This window comes from Strix uralensis, chromosome 17, assembly GCF_047716275.1.
Source record: "Strix uralensis isolate ZFMK-TIS-50842 chromosome 17, bStrUra1, whole genome shotgun sequence".
Taxonomy (NCBI): domain Eukaryota; kingdom Metazoa; phylum Chordata; class Aves; order Strigiformes; family Strigidae; genus Strix; species Strix uralensis.
In genome coordinates, this window is record NC_133988.1 from 6,273,998 (window position 1) to 6,292,203 (window position 18,206).

The following is an 18,206-nucleotide window of genomic DNA, read 5'->3' on the forward strand; positions in this document are numbered from 1 at the left end:
GGTTTGAGGAGAAGACTGCTTCTTGGGCAGCTGAGGATGAGACGGTTGGGGTTCAGCTGCTTCTCAGTGTTGCTGTTGAGGTAAGTCCTTGACCACAGATATGGCAGCACCAGGGGTGTCAGGGCAGGGATTTTACTGAAGGGGGACATAACACGGGACAGATGCAATGCTGTTCCTGCAAGTGAGCTGTCAGCCAGGTAGTGCAGTAACATCTATTCCTACTCTGGTGTCCCTTGCCTAGATCCTAGCAGCACCGAGGGGATTTCATAGAGATTATTTGGTTTCCACCCTTTTAGATGCATCCCTAGGTAGATGCATAGATGGTACATTACTGGGAAGTAGCTTGCTACCATTTTCTGACGGTGGTAGGGAAGTAGTTTCATAGGGTTAATCAGTAGGAAAAGAATTCCAGAGTCCTGTTGCCGTGTCTCTGCATCCTCAGTGGTTTAGGACACAGTCCTCTTGGCAGACCTGATTACTTTACATTTGTAATTAATGGTTGTTTTCCCCACCACGCCTAAATGAAGTCTACAACATCTTCACGTCATTCTGCTTTTTTCGCAGCAGCACAGTATCTGTAAAGTATCTTCGAAGTGTACAGGAAAGCCTTTTATTTTTAAATATGTAAAACTTGAGCGGAGATCCAGATGCGGCCCTCATGTAATAGTAATTCTACTAGCTGACTGAGTTGCTGGGATGTACATAATGGCAGGATTGACAGGAAGTAAAACCTGAAAGAAGGTGGGATTTGATCCTGTTAGGCGCTTTGCTAGGGGCATTGCGAGAGCCCTTAGCTTTGATGTGTAACTGCACCCTGCTGGTGGGCCTGACGGACACGTTTCCCCAGAAGTGATTCAGCAGTGATTCAGAGGTTAAGGTGTAGTTAAATGAAACACACTTGTTTGTAGTGTATATTAATTGACATTGACTGAACTGATTAATGATCTGTCCTGATCTAATCTTTCTCCCTGCAATTAAAAGGAAATATGTGTACCTTTAACTATTTTAAAATTACTTTTATCATGTCTTTTGTTCTTACATTTCTGGAAGTTTTTTTAACATCTGATAATATATTGTATCAAAAGATTATACAGACTGCTCTCACTGGGGAATAAAACATACTTCCCAAGGGGTACCGAGCTGTGCTAGACCAGTGCAGGTGAGCCAAGTCGAAGGGTGGATTAATACCACAGTTGTTCTCTTAGCAAGTAAGAGAAGGGAGATCTTACAGCTTGAGAACATTTTTTCAGGGAGTGCAGGAAGGAGTGAGAAATGTAACTCCTGCGACTGGATTAGTGGGGAACGTAACACCTCAACAGATGCTGCAGATCTAGTGAGGGAATTTACGAAACACAGAGACAAGCAATGGAATCCGTGTGTGTGAATATGAAAGAAGCAAGTGGGGAATAAGGACGTGAATCCCTAGGGAAGAGTACATAAGGCAACAAAAGAAATCTGGGAGAAGTATTGGCAAAAATACATAAGGCAGAGAAAGTACCAAGAAAATCCAGAAGATGAAGAATGAAAACAAAACTAAGAAAAAGACTTTCTTTCTCCAGGACTCTTGGAATAGTTAATTCTTTCCTGAACAGGAAAGATGAAGCCATATTAGCAGTATTTTATGCATCATCAGATCAGTTCAGTATGCACACTTCTGCTTTTATATATATATGTGTATGTGTATATATATAAGTATGTATTTTTTTTTCCCTGCTGTAGAATTAATGATGTTAATCATGGCTGCTGTAAAGTACTTAAGAGGTAATGCTCCAGGCTAAGTGTTAGAAAACAGGGAAATAAGCCAGTTTGGATGAGACTGCTGTGCTAGAATGGAATGAAGAGAGTCAAGAAAGTCAACAGCGTCACAGTTGTGTTCTGAATTCTTAGGGAGGCATAGAGATTACTTTTTGTTTTAAATTACTCAGTAGATAAACCATTATTAGGTGAAAAAAAATACAGTAAGAAGGACCCTTCAACATTCTGTAGAGAGATATGTTCAGTAGTTTGGACAACTCACGTAGCTTTTGTCTTTTTTATAAGATAGGTGTAAGTCTTACCTATCTCCCGAAGGCATTTTGGTGCCTCTTGAAACAGAAGCACAATTTATTTCAAAAGCAGAGGCTTACATTTCTTCCTATGTCTGTTCATAACAATGCAGAAGACGCACAGCTGTTTTCCATCTGTGGATAGGAGTAGGACACTGTCCCTTTCTCCTCTGCGTTCAAGGATATACCATCCTCTGACAGTTTGTTTTTTTTTCTTAAATCTTGGTTTATCCTTGTTGATGCCTAAACCCCCTTTGTTATCTTCCAGAAGCTTTGGTCATCACTGTGGAATTCCTGGTATGAGAAGGCAGAGCGTCAGGGTAGAGAGAGGATCCTTGCTGAACTGCTGTAATCATGAAGACAATGATTTTAATTGTCCTAATCATCTTCACTTTGCTGTCTTCAGGTAAGGCTGATGCAGAGAGGGAAAGAGAAAGGTGACCTCTGGATGGGTTACCAGGATACAAACTCTAATATATGCTTTGGGTTTGTTTTCTTCTGCAAAAAGTTGCAACTAGAACTGTGCCTGTGATTTCCATTTGCCTGTATTTTTCGTGTTTGATCATTGACAGATGGTGACCCTGTTAGTTTTGAAGCAGCTTGATGTTTCTTAGTAATTCAGTGAAAGTTTGTTTCCTTTGAATAGTTGAGATCTGTGTACTCATTAATGCTGTCAAAATGAATCAGTGTATTTCAAGCTGTTCCCCTCTAAAACCACAATGGGTTCTTTTTGGAAGTGTGCTGCATTAACATCAAAACAAGTGGAGTACTAATGTCTGATGCTATGCTCAAAGAAATAAAACTTCAGTGTTTTAATTGTAAGCATTATTTATTCCAGGCAATATTTTTGTTTAATATTAATAGATCACCAGACAGCCAAATGCTCAAACGTCTGGAAATGACAATGTTAGAGATGGTGTAGTGTTTTCTGTGCATTCAGTCCTGGTTTTCATTACATGGTATAAGATTCTCTCGAGTTACATAACTGCATGCTGGTTTTATATATAATAAACACTTCTTTTCTCCTTAAATGTACAGTGGCTTCTTGAGGTGCATATGATGATATATTTCAGAGTACAAGGCATTTATTAGGAAGAATATAAAATAAGTCATAGTACATCCAAGATGGAATAACTGGAGCCTAAAGCAAAAGAGGAAATTTTGTTGACATGTCTGAACTCCCTTAAGATGTAGCTTTATAGTCGGTTTAAACCAAGTAAACCCCGACTCCTGCTGGAAAAGGAGGTTTCACCGTCTCCTCCACTTCTAATTGCATCCTCCTAACCTCTTCTTTCTGCTGACACTGTTCTGGGGCTTTTTTTAGTTGGTTACCTAGTTTTCTGCTGGAAAAAGACCTGACAACTGAATAGTTCAGTTCTGCACAGTGTTCCTGTGCAGGTTATTTAATCTCTTTGTTTGGCAATCGGAAATGAAGATAATTCTTACTAACTTCTTGCTTGAAAGAAGTAGGATTTTGAGGATTTTGTTGTTAATGTTTATTCAATACTCTCTTCAACATAGTACATGATTCTTCATTGTCAATAAGCAGATCGTCCCTAGTTTCTGTCTTTCATAGTGGGTGTTTTCATGGAAGAGAAACCCCTCCATCTTGAGGGAAATCCAGCAAGTTACTTGTAATTGCTGAAGAAATAGATAGTACATTGTTTAAAAACAGAAGAGGGTCCGAGTCACAGAATTGCCATCATAATTTCAAATAGTCCCAGATCCTCACCTCCTGAACTGAAGGGTTTGGCTTACTCTATTATAAAGTACCATTTAATTATTATTTTCTTCCAACTTAAAATTTTCACACTTCTCCTCTGATCTAAGGTTTTCTGACGGTGGATCTCTGATGTGGGTCTTATTATTTAAAATCAAGTAGTGTTTGTCTGGAAAGAAGATGGGAAGGAACTACTATTCTAACAAAGCATGTAACTCAGTGCTGTGAGACACCTGGGACTTGGAATATGAGTTATTGTCTGTTTAAAAAACAACAATCCCCTCTCTAAAGACTAAATTCAACAAAGCTAAAACAACTCGATCCCCTATCAACATCTTCCCTCCATATTTCTTGTTCTTTTGCAGGCTTAATTCTGAGTTTCTAGAACTTTGTAACAGAAATATTAAGATTGGTATGGATAAATTCTGCACGGGAATATGTGTGTGTGAAAGCACCAGAGGAAAGAGCAGATCAAAGGTTAAAAGAATGGCCTGTATTGATAACCAAGGACACAATTAACAGCAATAAACCCGATAAACCCTGGGGAATGCATTGTTTCATCAAAATTAGAAGGTCTGTGCTCTGCTAAGGTCACATCACAATTGATTTGTTAGGAGAAAAACTGCAGCCTGATAACAGGGAGATGGTAGCAAGGTTATCCTATGCTCTAAGTGCCATTCCCCTTCTGACCATAGCCTAAGGATGTCCTTGCCTTTGTTTCCTCATTTTGGGTGGCAACCTTGCCTAAAATTCATGGAGGATGAAGCAAGGAAGATTCTGAGGCAAAAGATCATGCATAAGAATGGTTGGTTCTTGAAAAATCTACCTAAAAGCAAGTTTGTTGCTGTCAGTGAAGAGGAAGCAAAGCGACATAGTAAAGATTCAACAGCAAACATTCATTGTCCTCCACGTTGGGTAAAAGTGATCTTGGTCAGGCTGCTTGGGCTCATCTCTTGGGGGCCTGTAAGTATGTGGGTATGTGAGTGTGAGTGAGCAGAATCAATTTACTTATGAGGTTAAAAAAAGTAAAATAAGACCTTATGGAAAAGGGAGGTTAAACTGAGAGGTTTTTTTCACTAAATCCTACAAATCTTGACTTCTTTTTGATCCTACAGGGAAGAAATTCCGATGGTGCACCCTTTCTGACCTAGAACAGAGAAAGTGTGCTGAACTGTCCAAAGCACTTATGGCTGTGCTTCCCCTTGCTACTGTCAATTCGTTCGCTAGGATTTCTTGCATCAGAGCCCACAATACATATGACTGCATTGATAAAATCAGGGTGAGTTCACAGAGATTTTTAAAACCGATTTTGAGTCCAATCCTCTTTTGAAGAGCTAACTGGTAAACAGAATCCATGGGAGAATAAAATGATACCGAAGTGATGGTATTGCATATATGACAACACATAGTACCTTGAGAGGCAAGAATTAAACCCCGTGAGCATTCTACTAGATGTACTATTTTACCCCAGCTAATGTTCTTTCAATCTCCAGGAAATAAGTAAAAAGCTGCTTGAAAATAAATGGACAAAACCAAACTGCTAAGTTAAAACTTGCTCAGAGCATTCCCCTTGCTCGTGGGTTTTGGTCCTACTCTGACTATAATGAATATTTTCTCTTCCCTTTCTTCCCTGCTAGTTTTAGCCCCTAGTCAGTCTTTTCTGAAGTAAGGAGCAAAGCCTTTTTTCATATATTTAATTTGAATAAAATTAGATATCAAACCTTTTGTAAGTGTAAGCTCTTATAGTTGTCCATTTCTGAAATGAAATTGTCATAATGCTATATGATTTGAAAAAAAATCACCCATGAAAAAGGAAGATAAGCATTTGCCGTGTAATAATTTCATTAACATACCTAAAACTTGATTGGAATAGAGAATTTCAGTTTCCATTTTCATTCAGTCCCAGCTGCCTTCAATGGAGTCCAAATCTGACCTGGAAAACAAAACAAAGAAAACCTTTCTTGTTGGTTCAGGGAATAATTTATTTTGTGTTTTCATTCAGTCCTGCAACCCTTGTTAATAAATTTCAGTTCCACTTTCTGGGTTATGGAAAGATTATAGCCAGGAGAACTCTGAGAAGGATTTGGGGTCTTGGGGGAGCAGTAGGAGGAAATGGGGGTTGCCTTTTCTCTTCAGTCGGCATCAGAATTGAGTTTTTGGAATGCAAGACCCAAAAAAGAGGTGAGAAAGGATGCTACTGGAAAAGAACTGGTATTTTTTGAATGTAACTCAGCCTTCATTGGTAACGTTTCACCATGCTTAGTAGCAGGGATTCATTTAAAAACAAAGCAAATGCTTGTAAAAATCACTGGTTACTACTTCTCAGGCAGAAACTCTGTTCTTGAAGCTGCTCTGTTTGTTTCCCTGTAAGCACATTTATTTTGAGGGTTTTGCTGTTGTTTTTAAGGTGAATAAAGCAGATGCTGCCTCCTTGGATGCTGGAGATGTTTACTCTGCTGTAAAGCTCTATGGTTTGACAGTGGTGGCAAAGGAGATCTATGATCAAGGTACGTTCATAAAGCAAAAGAATAAACTGTACTTCTGATTTGGCTAATAAATTGCTGTGCAGTGAAAGGCACAGCTCAAGAATTCTTGACAAAAAGTCTGTATGTTTTCATCAACTTCATAAGAGTATGGAGGTGACTAACAACTGTTTCTAAAATACTTAAGTGATGATGAATAAAATACCAGTGGTACTTTGTATCTAGTAGCCTTTCTGCCTGTGGTAATGTCACTATGACAAATTGTCTGTATCTACTGCTACCTGCAGCACAAGTGTACTGGAGTTCTACAGCCTGCAAGAAGGGCTTTATCCTATCGGTGTCAATTCTTATACCATGCTCTTTGCTAGTGTAACTGAATATTTACTAGCAGTTCTTTAAGAGATTAACTTCTCTCATTAATTAATTCTCTCCTTCTCACCCTAAAGAGACACAAATATAAGGTGAAGAATCTTGTTATGGTAAGATTCCTCTTCATTCCTGGAAGACCTGAACAGTCTGTGCAATGAATGATTTATAAGGCAAGAATAAATAAATCTGAGCCAAAATCAAGCATACAGTAGAAAATACTTGTGGGACAGGAATCTGAGAAGGAAGCCAAATTAGCAGATAAATGTAGGAAGAGACTAATAAGGGACAGAATGGGAACAGAGGTGAATTTTGTTTTGGCTGAAGAACCATGAAATCCTAGTGGAATTGATATGTTTCAGGTGGAAAGTATGTTCTGAGGATATGGCATAGGAGTTCTTTCCATTACAATACCTAAACAGTGTGATACAAACGTTGAAAATTCTTAAGCAGCAATTGCATTGCATGACGGAGCTGGATGATCCTGTAAGCCTCTTCCACCAGATTTTTACATTCTTGCTTTGCACATCACTTGCATCACTCAGTCTGACAAGGTGCCATGTAGCCAGTATATAGTAAAGCATAAGTGCCTATTTTTCATGCACCTAAGAGGTTTTTTTCCTTAGCCATGTTCACAGAAGCAGTACACAGATGGAAGCGGTAGAATAGGGATTTAGTTATTTCTGTTACATATTTTGTGCTATTGCAGGAAATTGCATGTTTGCTGTGGCCATTGCCAGACGAGGAACTCTGGATATCCAGAGGCTACGAGGTGCACGCAGCTGCCACAATGGAGCCAGATGGACATCAGGCTGGAATATTCCACTTGGCTTTCTCCTTGCAAGAAATGATCTTTCCTGGGATGAGGCGCAGCCTCTGAGCCAAGGTGGGTGATAAGAGCCGTAGGGCTGTGTCTCTGCCCTCAGCAAAAGTGAGTGAAATGCAAGCAGATGTAGGATGAACAGAGCTGTGTGGAAGCTGAAGGGCTTTGCGATTGAGATATCCTCCTGGAGTGTTTTTGCTACTGGCTCTTAGCTCTTGTCAGAACTTTTCTAGTGACCTCAAAGCAGCAGAATTGTTACCAAAAGAGGAAATCTTTTGTTTTGTATGCAACAGGGAACAATTCTTTTCAATATCTAACCAGCACAAAGATGGTTTTAAACAAGTGAAATTTGATCACTCTCTTTCCAGCAAATGTTTCAAATTTGACAATTAGACAATGAAACCACATTTGCTGATTTATCTTTTTTTTTTTTTTTTTTTTAAGCACCACAGTCCTAGTTATGTTAACGATATGTTTGGCCCCTTTTCCTTCTTCCATTTTTTCCCATTTGACTTTTTTTCTTTCTTCCCCCCCCCCACCCTGCAGTAATCAGTGAGTATTTCAATGCAAGTTGCATCCCTGGGGTTGGTGTTGCTGCTCCTCGACTGTGTGCTCTCTGCCAAGGACAAAAATCCTATGTCAGAGACAAGAACCACTTCTGTGAGACAAGTGGTAACGAACCCTTCTATGACTCTGAGGGAGCCTTCAGGTGAGCTCTGTGACACTGGTACTGAATTCACCTGGGGGAAAAAGAACTTTCAAGGGAGGAAAAGCCAAGTGACATGTTAATAGGCTGGCATTTGTCTTCCTGCAGGTGCTTGAAGAATGGAGTGGCAGATGTTGCCTTTTTAGATCATTTAACAATTATGGGTGCCACAGGTAATCCTAGAAACTCAGATTCCTTTTAACCTCTGGCTATGCCCTTTCCTGCATAGGAGTTTGGGGGATATGCCTATATTTTTGTTGTTTCCAGGGAAAATTCAATCCCTGCAAGCAGTTCAGTGTTATTTCTTGTCTCTCTATGCAAGTCAGAAGGAAACAGAAGAGGAAAGACTAAGTGAGCAATAATTGCTCACAGGAGATTTAGAATGGGAGCAGACAGATGTTTTTATACAGGTGATTTCTCGAGCCTAAAGTCTCTGAGGTAGCTGTCAGTATTTGCATTGCCTGAGTTACAAGATTCCTTTTAAAATTCAGTGTATTGAGGTGCTAGAACGTGCAGTTCCTGTACACCTGTTTTGTATTTTTAAACTCAGTCAAGCTCTGTACTGATGTTTTTGAAGGTGGTTAGCAGTAGTATTTGCAGGTAAGTATTTTTAAACAAACATATTTACAGGGGTACAACTTAAAGAGTATTTTGGAATACCTCTGGCTGAGATCCCTCTCTTTGTTAAGAGAAGAATATATCAAAGACAACTTTCTCAAGTGTGCTTGCTACACTGTGCTGCCTGCATAATCTTTTGAGCAACCTTCTCCGAAAAATGTTTTACCTTCCATCTCTGCCTGCTGCCAAGTCATGTCTCACTTCATAGATTCATGAGTGTCCTCTTGTTTCAGAGTCAGAACAACAGGAATATGAACTCTTATGTCCTGATGGGACTACAGCTGAGCTGGCTGAATACAGCACCTGTAACTTGGGCAAGGGACCTGGCCGTGGCATCGTCACCCGCCACAACTTCCAGAAGATCACCAACAAATTTCTTAACATGGTCCAAGTGAGTGGACATTGTAAATTGTGTATCTCCAGACACAGGTTTTAATTCCATCTTTGGATATTACCACCCAGTTTGCCTTTTTTCTTGAGAAATTTATAGTTAGTGTGAACAAAGCACTAAAAATTGGTTGTTCTGGGCAAGGATCCTGCATTGGCTTCTGGAAGAAGGTTCTACTTTTCTCTAAAGTGTTCCTCTGTGGAAGGTTGGGAATAAGTAAATAAAGAAGGGGAAGATGCCATAACACCCAAGCTGGAAAATGGCTGATGATGTTCATCCTGCCCTGGAACTTACATGAATTCTTATGTAGCTGAGGGAGACGCATAAGTTCAGGCAGCGTTCACCTTTGTTCCTCTCTTTTTCTCAACTTATAAATAGTATCTGTTACCTTGACATCCAGGACTCTATTTTAAGCTGAACTGGAAATGCATATTTAAATGCAAATTTAAAGAATCTATGAAGCCATCTGGCCCTTAAAATAGTCCAGTAGCCAGTGAATAATTCAACCCAGTGGGCTGGGTTGTGCTGTCCCGTGGACTCTGGTAGATAGCAGTTGTACAAATCTCTACTGAGAGATCTTCCTGTGCCTTTGTCTGTGCACTTATGAACACATACCTCAGCTGTGTTCCCCCATACATAGCAGTGGCTGTGCAGCAGTGTTCCTAGTACACTTCTCAGTGCTTGCTTCTCTTCCAGTATCATCAGGCTGAACAGAGGTACTTTGCACATGGTATTTCCCAATCATAAAGCACAAGATATCCTGTACCCCTATACTGTGCTGATCTTTATCACAAGTGGTTCTCACTCAGCTATACTCCCTCAGTTGCCTTTCCAGGGTAGGAGACATTGAGCAGAGCCCAGTAAATTGGAATAACTAAGATAGGTAAAAAATCTTCAAAAAAGTGAATCTTATAATGCTTTTAAGGACTGGAACCATCCACTCACTGCAGTGCCTGTGGGCTTTGTCCCAGTGTGATGGAACCCTGAGTGTTATGTTACAAACCATTGATATGAAGGGAGGGAAGGATGAGGCTGCCTATTACTAGAAGGATGAGCAGATTTATTGCCATTAAAAGTGTTGTTCTTGTCCTAGCGCCTCTTTGGGCGAAAAGGAAAGGAAAGAGCCAGGTTTGAACTCTTCACTTCAGCGCCCTTTGGGGGAAAGAACCTGCTGTTCCGGGATGCCACTCAGCACCTGCAGCTTCTTGAGGAGCAGCTAGAGATTGCCTATGTCCTTGGTCTGGATTATGTAGCTCTCCTTAAGGGACTAGGCCACGAAGGTGAGGAGCCATTTAGAGGACTGTAGGTAAGCAAAGGGAAGAAAAAGTTCTCTTTCTATGTAATTCCTCCCTGCCAGGCGCAAGTGCATAGACCTAAATGTCCCCTTACAAAGAACAGATTGGCACATAGGTGACATGATCTCACTGTGCTCCTTCCTTCCAATTTCAGGGAGCTCTTTGGACAACAGTGTTGTGCGCTGGTGCTGCATCAGTGATGCTGAGCTTCGCAAATGTGAGGAGTGGGCACTGAGCATCAAATCCGACCCATTGGTCTGTGTCCAAGCAACTTCCATGACCAAATGCATTGAAATGATCAAGGTAGGAGACTCCCTCTGGTCAGAGTATATGGTAAGACCACAGAGGGTGTGTATGTCCTTGTCTGAGCTGAACAAGAGGAAAACCAGCTTGTACACTAGAGGAACCAGTGGGAATGAGAGCAAATTTATGCAGGGGAATTTCCAACCAGTGGGAAAGTACAGCTGCTTGGTTACACAATTAATGCGAATCCTGTTTTTGTTATCTTCTATAATGCTGTTGGCAGAGTAGTGAGGCTGATGCAGTCACCCTGGATGCAACACACGTCTACATTGCAGGGAGGTGTGGATTGGTGCCTGTGGCTGTAGAATGTTATGGTAAGTTCTCACGTGACCTTAGCAAGAAGGGAGGGAATCAAAAAAGTACCGTTGAAGAATGTAGTTAAATTTCCACAGTTTTTGGTGTTTTGTGATAGAAGGAGGAATCAATATATATGTCCAAATACTCTTCCCAGCTCTTCCACTGATTTGCTCTAGCATTTGGTCTGGCTGTTTGTTATATCTCTTCTGTAAAAGGGACAGAGATGCTGACCTGGATCAAGAGGATTGCGAGGCTTTTGATGGGGTGCTGCCATGTAATAGGAATGACAGCAGTTGCAGGATCCTTAACCATTGTCTCTCCTCTCCAGGGAGGGATTGTGCCCCGGCTGCTGAGAGCTTGGAAGAAACAGGGAAACTAATTCATGTTAAGCGCAAAGGTAACAGGACAACTTTGAGAAGGCAAAAGATTTAGATTTTCCTGAGATTGCCTCCAGGATTTATGTAGGAATGTATTTGCATTTGTTTGGGAAAGAACTTGCTGTGCATGTTCAGTAGGAGCTTTATAGATAATGCCTGGCAGCTAGGACAAGAGCTTTGTGGCTAAGCAAAGAGTGCAGATCCTGTACTGTAACTGAACATATCATGACAGGATGAGGGAGGGAAGAGGGGGCTGTACCTCTCTGGAATACTTAATTGCCTTGGTATAACTGGTTGTTGTCATTGTTTTACAGCACTGCCACCTGTTTATGCTGTTGCCCTAGCTAAGAAAAACGCCAAACAGATTAACATCCATAACCTCAGGGGAAGGCGATCCTGCCACAGTCACCTGTATAGTCCTGGAGGATGGTTACTTCTTTCTAGATACACAGTGGGAGCTCTGGAGAATGATACTGAGAACTGTGACATTGACTCTGGTAAGGGCTGCTCTGGGTTATCTGTTGACTAGGCCATGGAGATCTGAAGTCCCGAATTTGGGAGTAAAATGGATGGGCCCATGAGGATTTGACCAGCAAGTGATGATTGCTGTCTCAGAGGGTACTGAAGCAGCTCTTCCTCCTACCTGACTATGAGCAATTCTTGACGCTAGCCCTCTTCTTGATAGCTATTAGGATGGAATTCCATGCCTGTCTTTTCCTATGTGTGAAGAGGCTTTGAAATACTTTACCTTAATCTCACCTCGGTTTTCTTTACTCAGTTTATCAGAATTACTTTTGGAAGGGGTGCATGCCAGGAGCAGATGGAAACCTGTGCAAGGTGTGCGTTGGAGACAGTGAGGTGGAAGGGGCTCGAGTATCTAGCAGATGTGCTGCAAGTCACAACGAACGTTACTATGGCAATATGGGAGCACTCAGGTAAGCTTTTTGTCAGAGTCAGAAATGCAGAGCAATAGCCAGAATTGGTTTATTACTTTGCTGATGGTTTTCTTTGGAATTTGGGTTTTTTTGTTAAGCAACTGTCTGTATAAACTTTTGCTAGCATGTGTTTTGTTTTTGTTGCAGTTGCTATGGGATGTTCACCTGATTGATGATTTAAACCAGTTATGAAACCCTTTCCAGAGCAAGACAATGTTCCCAAATATATAAGGCTTAGAGTATTGATACGGACTCATTAAAGGGAAGGGATGAAGGTAGTTAGAAGGTCAGAGAGCAGAGGTGATGTGGTAAGAAGCAGTGTAGGGTACAGGAGGTAATTAAATAGACTGGAGATACTAAAAAAAATAGCTGAAGACAGGCAGAGAAGAATACTGCCTCTGTCTTCAACAAGGTGAAAGCACTCTTATAAAATATATATACATAATGCATTTAGTTGAATTACATTCTCTTTCCTGGCTAGGCACAGGTGAGTCTGCATGGACATTGTGCCACAGCTTTGACTTGAGAGCTGCTTTAAGAGATGAAAGGGATTGTCTTATCAAATACATGAACACTGTCCACTGAGATCTATACTGACATCACTAACTTGTTCCATATAACAACCAAGTAATTACAGACAAGAGGGATACTTCCAGCTACTCCTGTTTTAGCTTCAGATGACCATCCAAATGTCAGCCATCCTGTAGTGGCTGTGTCTGATACCTTCTTGGTTTTTTTCCTGCACTAGGTGCCTAGTTGGCAATCCCAGTGGAAGAAGCTTCGGAGATGTAGCTTTCCTGGAACACTCTAACCTACTCCAGAACATAGAGAGTGAGATGCAGATATTCTCTTTTCCTTTGAGAATGTTCATTAGTGTCAGTTACTTCCTACACAGTGACCATCACTCTCGAGGATCAGCTCTTACAGGTTTAATCTAGGTCCATGAAGTTGTGTTTGTGACTGGAAAACTGCAAGAACCTTCCCGCATGTAGGTGTTCCAGTCAAGCTCAAAATTGAGATACTGTTCAGTTTTGGAGAGGAAAGAGGAATTGCACTGAGTGCAAAGACCAATGTGTGTGCTGGGGGGGTAATCATCCTTGGAGACTGCACTAATTTTTGGAAAGCTCACAGCTTTAAAAAGCAAGTGACTTCCCACCAGACCTTCTCCCATAGGCAGCCATAGTGCATGTACCCGTTGTTTTTAATCAGAGTTTCAAGAATAAAAATAGCAGATAAGGGCGATGCTGTGGGCTGCTTGTGCTGGGAGATGTTCTATGGCTTCTTCATGACACGACAGCTTCCTCATGTTGTTTCACAGGCATTTATGGAATAAGCAGTCCAAATAGTTTAATAGGTAAAAGTACTACAAATTGTTTTGCCTTTCACACTTTCTGAAACAACATTGTTAGTACACTGTGAAATGTTTAATTTCCCCTGGGAAATACTGATCTTTGCAACAGTCTAGCAATTGGATTTTGGTGATGAAAATGGTTTTGGGTACAGTAGCTTAAATCTCCTCAGTCTCTTAAATTATACCTACTGCTGTAACAGCCAAAATATGCTGCCTTTTCATAGAGTTGAAGAGAAAGGGAACCCCTATTTTGTTCAGCCTGATAAAGCACACTGAAATTCTAATTTAGGCAATTTCACTGACAGAAGAGACTTTTCTAAGAGAGGAACCTCTAAAATCAAGTGGAGGTATAAGAGCTTGGAAACGCAGAGGAATTCATGAAGCAATAAGCAATTGGTTTGCGGGAGCAAAGGACATGCAGGCTGAATTGTTTTCAGAAAGCAGTCTGATTACAGATGAAAATGAGGCATGATAAGCTGTTTGCATGCCTTGATATTACTAGTTTTTAGTTGATAGGTGCAGTTTAAGTTCACTGACTGTTTTCTCAGTGAAAACACTACCCTGCTTCTTATGCATTCCTAATAAATGCTGACATAGCATGCTGCATTTGTTTTGAACATATTAACTAAACTTCTTCCTCTCAATTTTTAACATTTTGCATGAGATTCACCGTGTCTTCTGCTTTCATTTTTTAAAAGGATTTGTTTTCACTTCATCTTCTTTTCAGATTTGGACAGCTCTGGTTGGGCAAAAGGTTACACCCCTCTTGACTTTGAACTCTTGTGTCCGGACGGAACACGTGCTGCAGTCACAGAATGGGCAGGCTGTAACCTTGGCCCGATTTCCCCCAGCACCGTCATGACTCGACCAGTCACTGTCACCAAAATCTATGACTTTCTAATGAAATCCCAGGTAAGACAGGTAACAGGGAAAAAGCTAGCGTGTTATCACTTGTTATGTACGACTGCTAAAAACCCTTTCAAGATCAAAAGCTTTATATACTAAGTACGTAAAGTGCCTTCAGGTCCAATATGAAAGAATTAAGAATGTGCGTAGGAGATTGAGAAATAATTAGTTGGATTCTCTAAAGGGGCATTTTGGCACCAGCTGCCATTCTGTAGTGGTCATACTTTTGCTGAGAAATAAGCTGCTGCACAACTGCATCTTTTTGTATGAATAAGGACAGTGCTAAGTGAAAGGAGAACCTTTTTTCTGCTAGATGTTTCTATAAAACTGAGGGTCACCAGCTTAACCTTTCTATTTATGATCCAAGCTGTGAAACTTATTTATTTTCTGTTTAGGAATCTCTGGGAAGCAAACTGGATTCTGAGTTCCACCTTTTCCAGTCGTGGAAGTATGGTGGAAGCGATCTGCTTTTCAAAGATACTACTCAGTACCTTGTTCATGCAAGTCACATGAGCTATCAGGAGATTCTTGGAGTGTCTTTCTTTCAGCTGGCAGAATCAGTGTTTAATTGCACACCTGCAGGTAACATCAAGTTCTTTGAGTTAGAGAAAAATGCAAAGCAGGAAGCCTTCTGTGCATAGCTATTGCCCTGTTGTTTAGACTGAAAGGAGAAGTACCTTCTACATAATCCTGTTAGCAACAATTTTCCAAGGAGTACTGTGTTTGGAGCTCCTTTAGAGCCTCTTAGAACTCCTATCCAAAAGCACTGAAACTGGAGCTCTGCAGGAAGAGAATAAACAATATATCTCAGAACAAATATGAGGTTATTGAAATAGGACTGGTTTATTCCCACTCTGAGATTTTCCCCTTCAATTCCAAATATTAGTTCTGGGGAAAGGGAATGTTGTATTCATTTGGATATGCCAAACTTATGCCAAAGATAAGAAATTTTGTATTTAATTCTTGAATTAACCTCAAAATAAGTTAAATAATTTCCTTTTTAAAAAGAGCGCACTATAGAACTCAAGATCAAAACCTTTATAAACTTAAGGGATAGCTTTTTCATTATTTTCCACAGAAAGCTGTATGAAGTATGCATTTAGCTATCACTAAAACTGTCTATGAGCCAGGGTCAAGCTGTTTTGGGATCTGAAAATTCAGATTGAAGTAAATGAAGAGTCCAAGTTGTTAAAGAACTGCAATTCAGAAAGGGAATTTTACCTCTATTCTACTGTTTTAGTGAATAGTACCTGAAGAATTTGTTATTTTTAAAGCTGAAAGCATATTTAAGTGTATACTTTCTTACTGGTTTGTAGGCATCTTAGACTTCTGCAAACAGGATATCTGTGCATCCTCATCAAATGACAGCTAATAGAGGCTTTCCACGACACATACATCACCACCAATGTTGAAAACAAGGAAGTATGCAAGTCCAACCCATCCAAACCAATCAGCAAGGAGACAGTCACCTCTAGAAATGTATGCTGAATACTCTCGTCTGTCTTTTTTTTTTTTTTTTTAAAAAAAAGCAGATTTTATGTTTATGATAATGTAATACTACTTATATGTCACACCTTTCTTGTTTGGAGCATGGCATCATGTGGAACAGCACGGGCCAGTCTGCATAACCCACAGCACAGAACTAGGATCAGCAGTTCTGTACAACTACTATGGAGAAATCAGCATTTTTGTGGAAATAGCAGGGCCAATACCATGAGCTAAAATACAGACTGTCATGAGTGTCACAGGTTAGTTGGTAGCAGTTTGCCTTGCTTGTCTTATAAACTGTTTCCATGCCAAAAAAAAAAAGTATCAGCTGACATTTTGGTAGTTGCAGCATTGTCCTCTTATATCCATGATTTTGGTTGCGGCTAGGTAGGCCTTGCTGAATACACATATATGCTATAGGTTGTATATATAATTGCTATCAGAATCGGTAGTCTTTTCTGCTTTTAACTGGGAAGAATGTATTTCCTTTTTTAACCAAGGATTTATACTAGTAAATCAAAATATTTTTATCTCACAAATTAATGTATTAAGGCATCTAGTAGCCAGCAGAACTGGATGCTTGCAACCTTAAGGTGAAGGAAAGCAATGGATATTCATCCTTGTCAAAACCTTCAACCATTACTTTATAGTACTTTGGCACTTTGAATCTATGATTCTGTGAAGTGTTGAAAGATGATTTATCAATTAAACAGCATTGGTTTTACAAGCAGAAACTGCCTGAACATGATATGAAGTGTTTTGAACAGAATGTATCATGTATTAATGTTTTACTGTTAGTGGATGAAGTTTTAGGGTGGATGGCTCTTCATGGGTAGGGCTCATTTCAGTTTGCAAGAGTGTTATCACCTCCTGCTCCCATGCACCCTGAACCAGGCAAGGATAAGATTTTTAATTTAAAAAAATAATTTAAAAATCCTTCACCCAAAACTTTCCGGTCCTTGCTACATATATTGCAGCTGTATTTACCTCTGCTAGCAATAAATGAGATGCAAATAGTGAAAACAGGCAAGCTGCAATAGAGAAAAAGTCAATGTATCTACTAAATAAGGGAAAAAACATTAAAAAAGCCCTCCACCAAAACCAGCAAAGCAAGACAGCAGTATTCAGTTGTAAAAAACCTGGTTTTAAACAGTTCCTTCCATGCCTAGATTATCTTTCCTGTTGTTTAATTTACTCTCTCCTCCCCCTATTCACTTCCTGAGAGAGAGAAAAAATTTGCAGTCTGCCCAGTAGCAAGGGTTTTGGATTCAGTGCATCTTAGCTGAGACTGTTCTCCATCTCATTTGTCCCACTGTTTGACACTAATCAACCACCAGAGAGAGGATGCAAGTTCAAACTCATGTACCTCTCAGAGGAAAGGGGGAGAGCTAAACGGTGAATGAAGCAAGTCCCAGTATGGTAACAGAACAAATTCCTCATATGCTGCGGTGTAGGCAGCAAGCTGTAGCCCTGAAGCAGCGGGGGAAGAGCAGGATGCTTGTTTAGATCTGTGAGGGGCTCCCTTCCTTTCTTTACTGGAGCTTACACGCCATCTGCGGGACCCACGTTAACACTGCACTTCAGTCGGAAAAGGGCTTAGGAGAACAGTAATGAAATGCATCTGCCAGCTCGGTTTTGGCAAGAGCAGCATGCAGCTGAACAGCAATAAATTCAAATCTGGTTTATACACAAGATTTCAGGGGTTGGAGGGGTGGGGTGTTGTTTCCTGGCATAAATGCTTAATAGGCCTTTTTGGTGTTCCAGTGCTTCAGCTTTGGTTTAAAGCATCAGCCTGATGCTTTAAACCTGAACCAGCGCCCTGCTTCAGCTTTGAATCTCTCCGTTCTGAACGTAGCTGGCTGGTTCCTACTACTCTGCTACTTCAGGAGATGGATGCTGTCTGAATGCTATGAATAGTAGCTGGGACCAGGCTGAAAATCCCTCAGGTCTGTTTCTGTTAAAGTATGGCTAGGGATGAATGAACACTGGAATTGCTGCTCCCTGCCCATCAACAGCCCACCCAGTTACTTAATGGTGTTAATCTCTTTGGAGATTTGACCTCTTCCCCCCACATATGCAAGACAGATGTATCATGCATATTTACT

The 18,206-nt window shown here is 40.5% G+C and overlaps 1 protein-coding gene across 1 annotated transcript; it reads left to right on the forward strand.

Annotated features, from left to right (window-relative positions):
- The first annotated feature begins 2,395 nt into the window (after positions 1 to 2,395).
- LOC141951223 (serotransferrin-2-like) lies at positions 2,396 to 16,835 on the forward strand. Its single transcript, XM_074887189.1, has 17 exons — positions 2,396 to 2,451; positions 4,881 to 5,044; positions 6,173 to 6,272; positions 7,324 to 7,500; positions 7,984 to 8,146; positions 8,252 to 8,316; positions 8,995 to 9,152; positions 10,243 to 10,429; positions 10,599 to 10,747; positions 10,971 to 11,061; positions 11,373 to 11,441; positions 11,736 to 11,918; positions 12,200 to 12,356; positions 13,105 to 13,187; positions 14,435 to 14,619; positions 15,009 to 15,195; positions 16,203 to 16,835. The coding sequence occupies exons 1-17, from the start codon at positions 2,400 to 2,402 to the stop codon at positions 16,328 to 16,330; spliced, it is 2,298 nt and encodes a 765-aa protein (XP_074743290.1). The 5' UTR covers positions 2,396 to 2,399; the 3' UTR covers positions 16,331 to 16,835.
- The last annotated feature ends 1,371 nt before the right edge of the window (positions 16,836 to 18,206 follow it).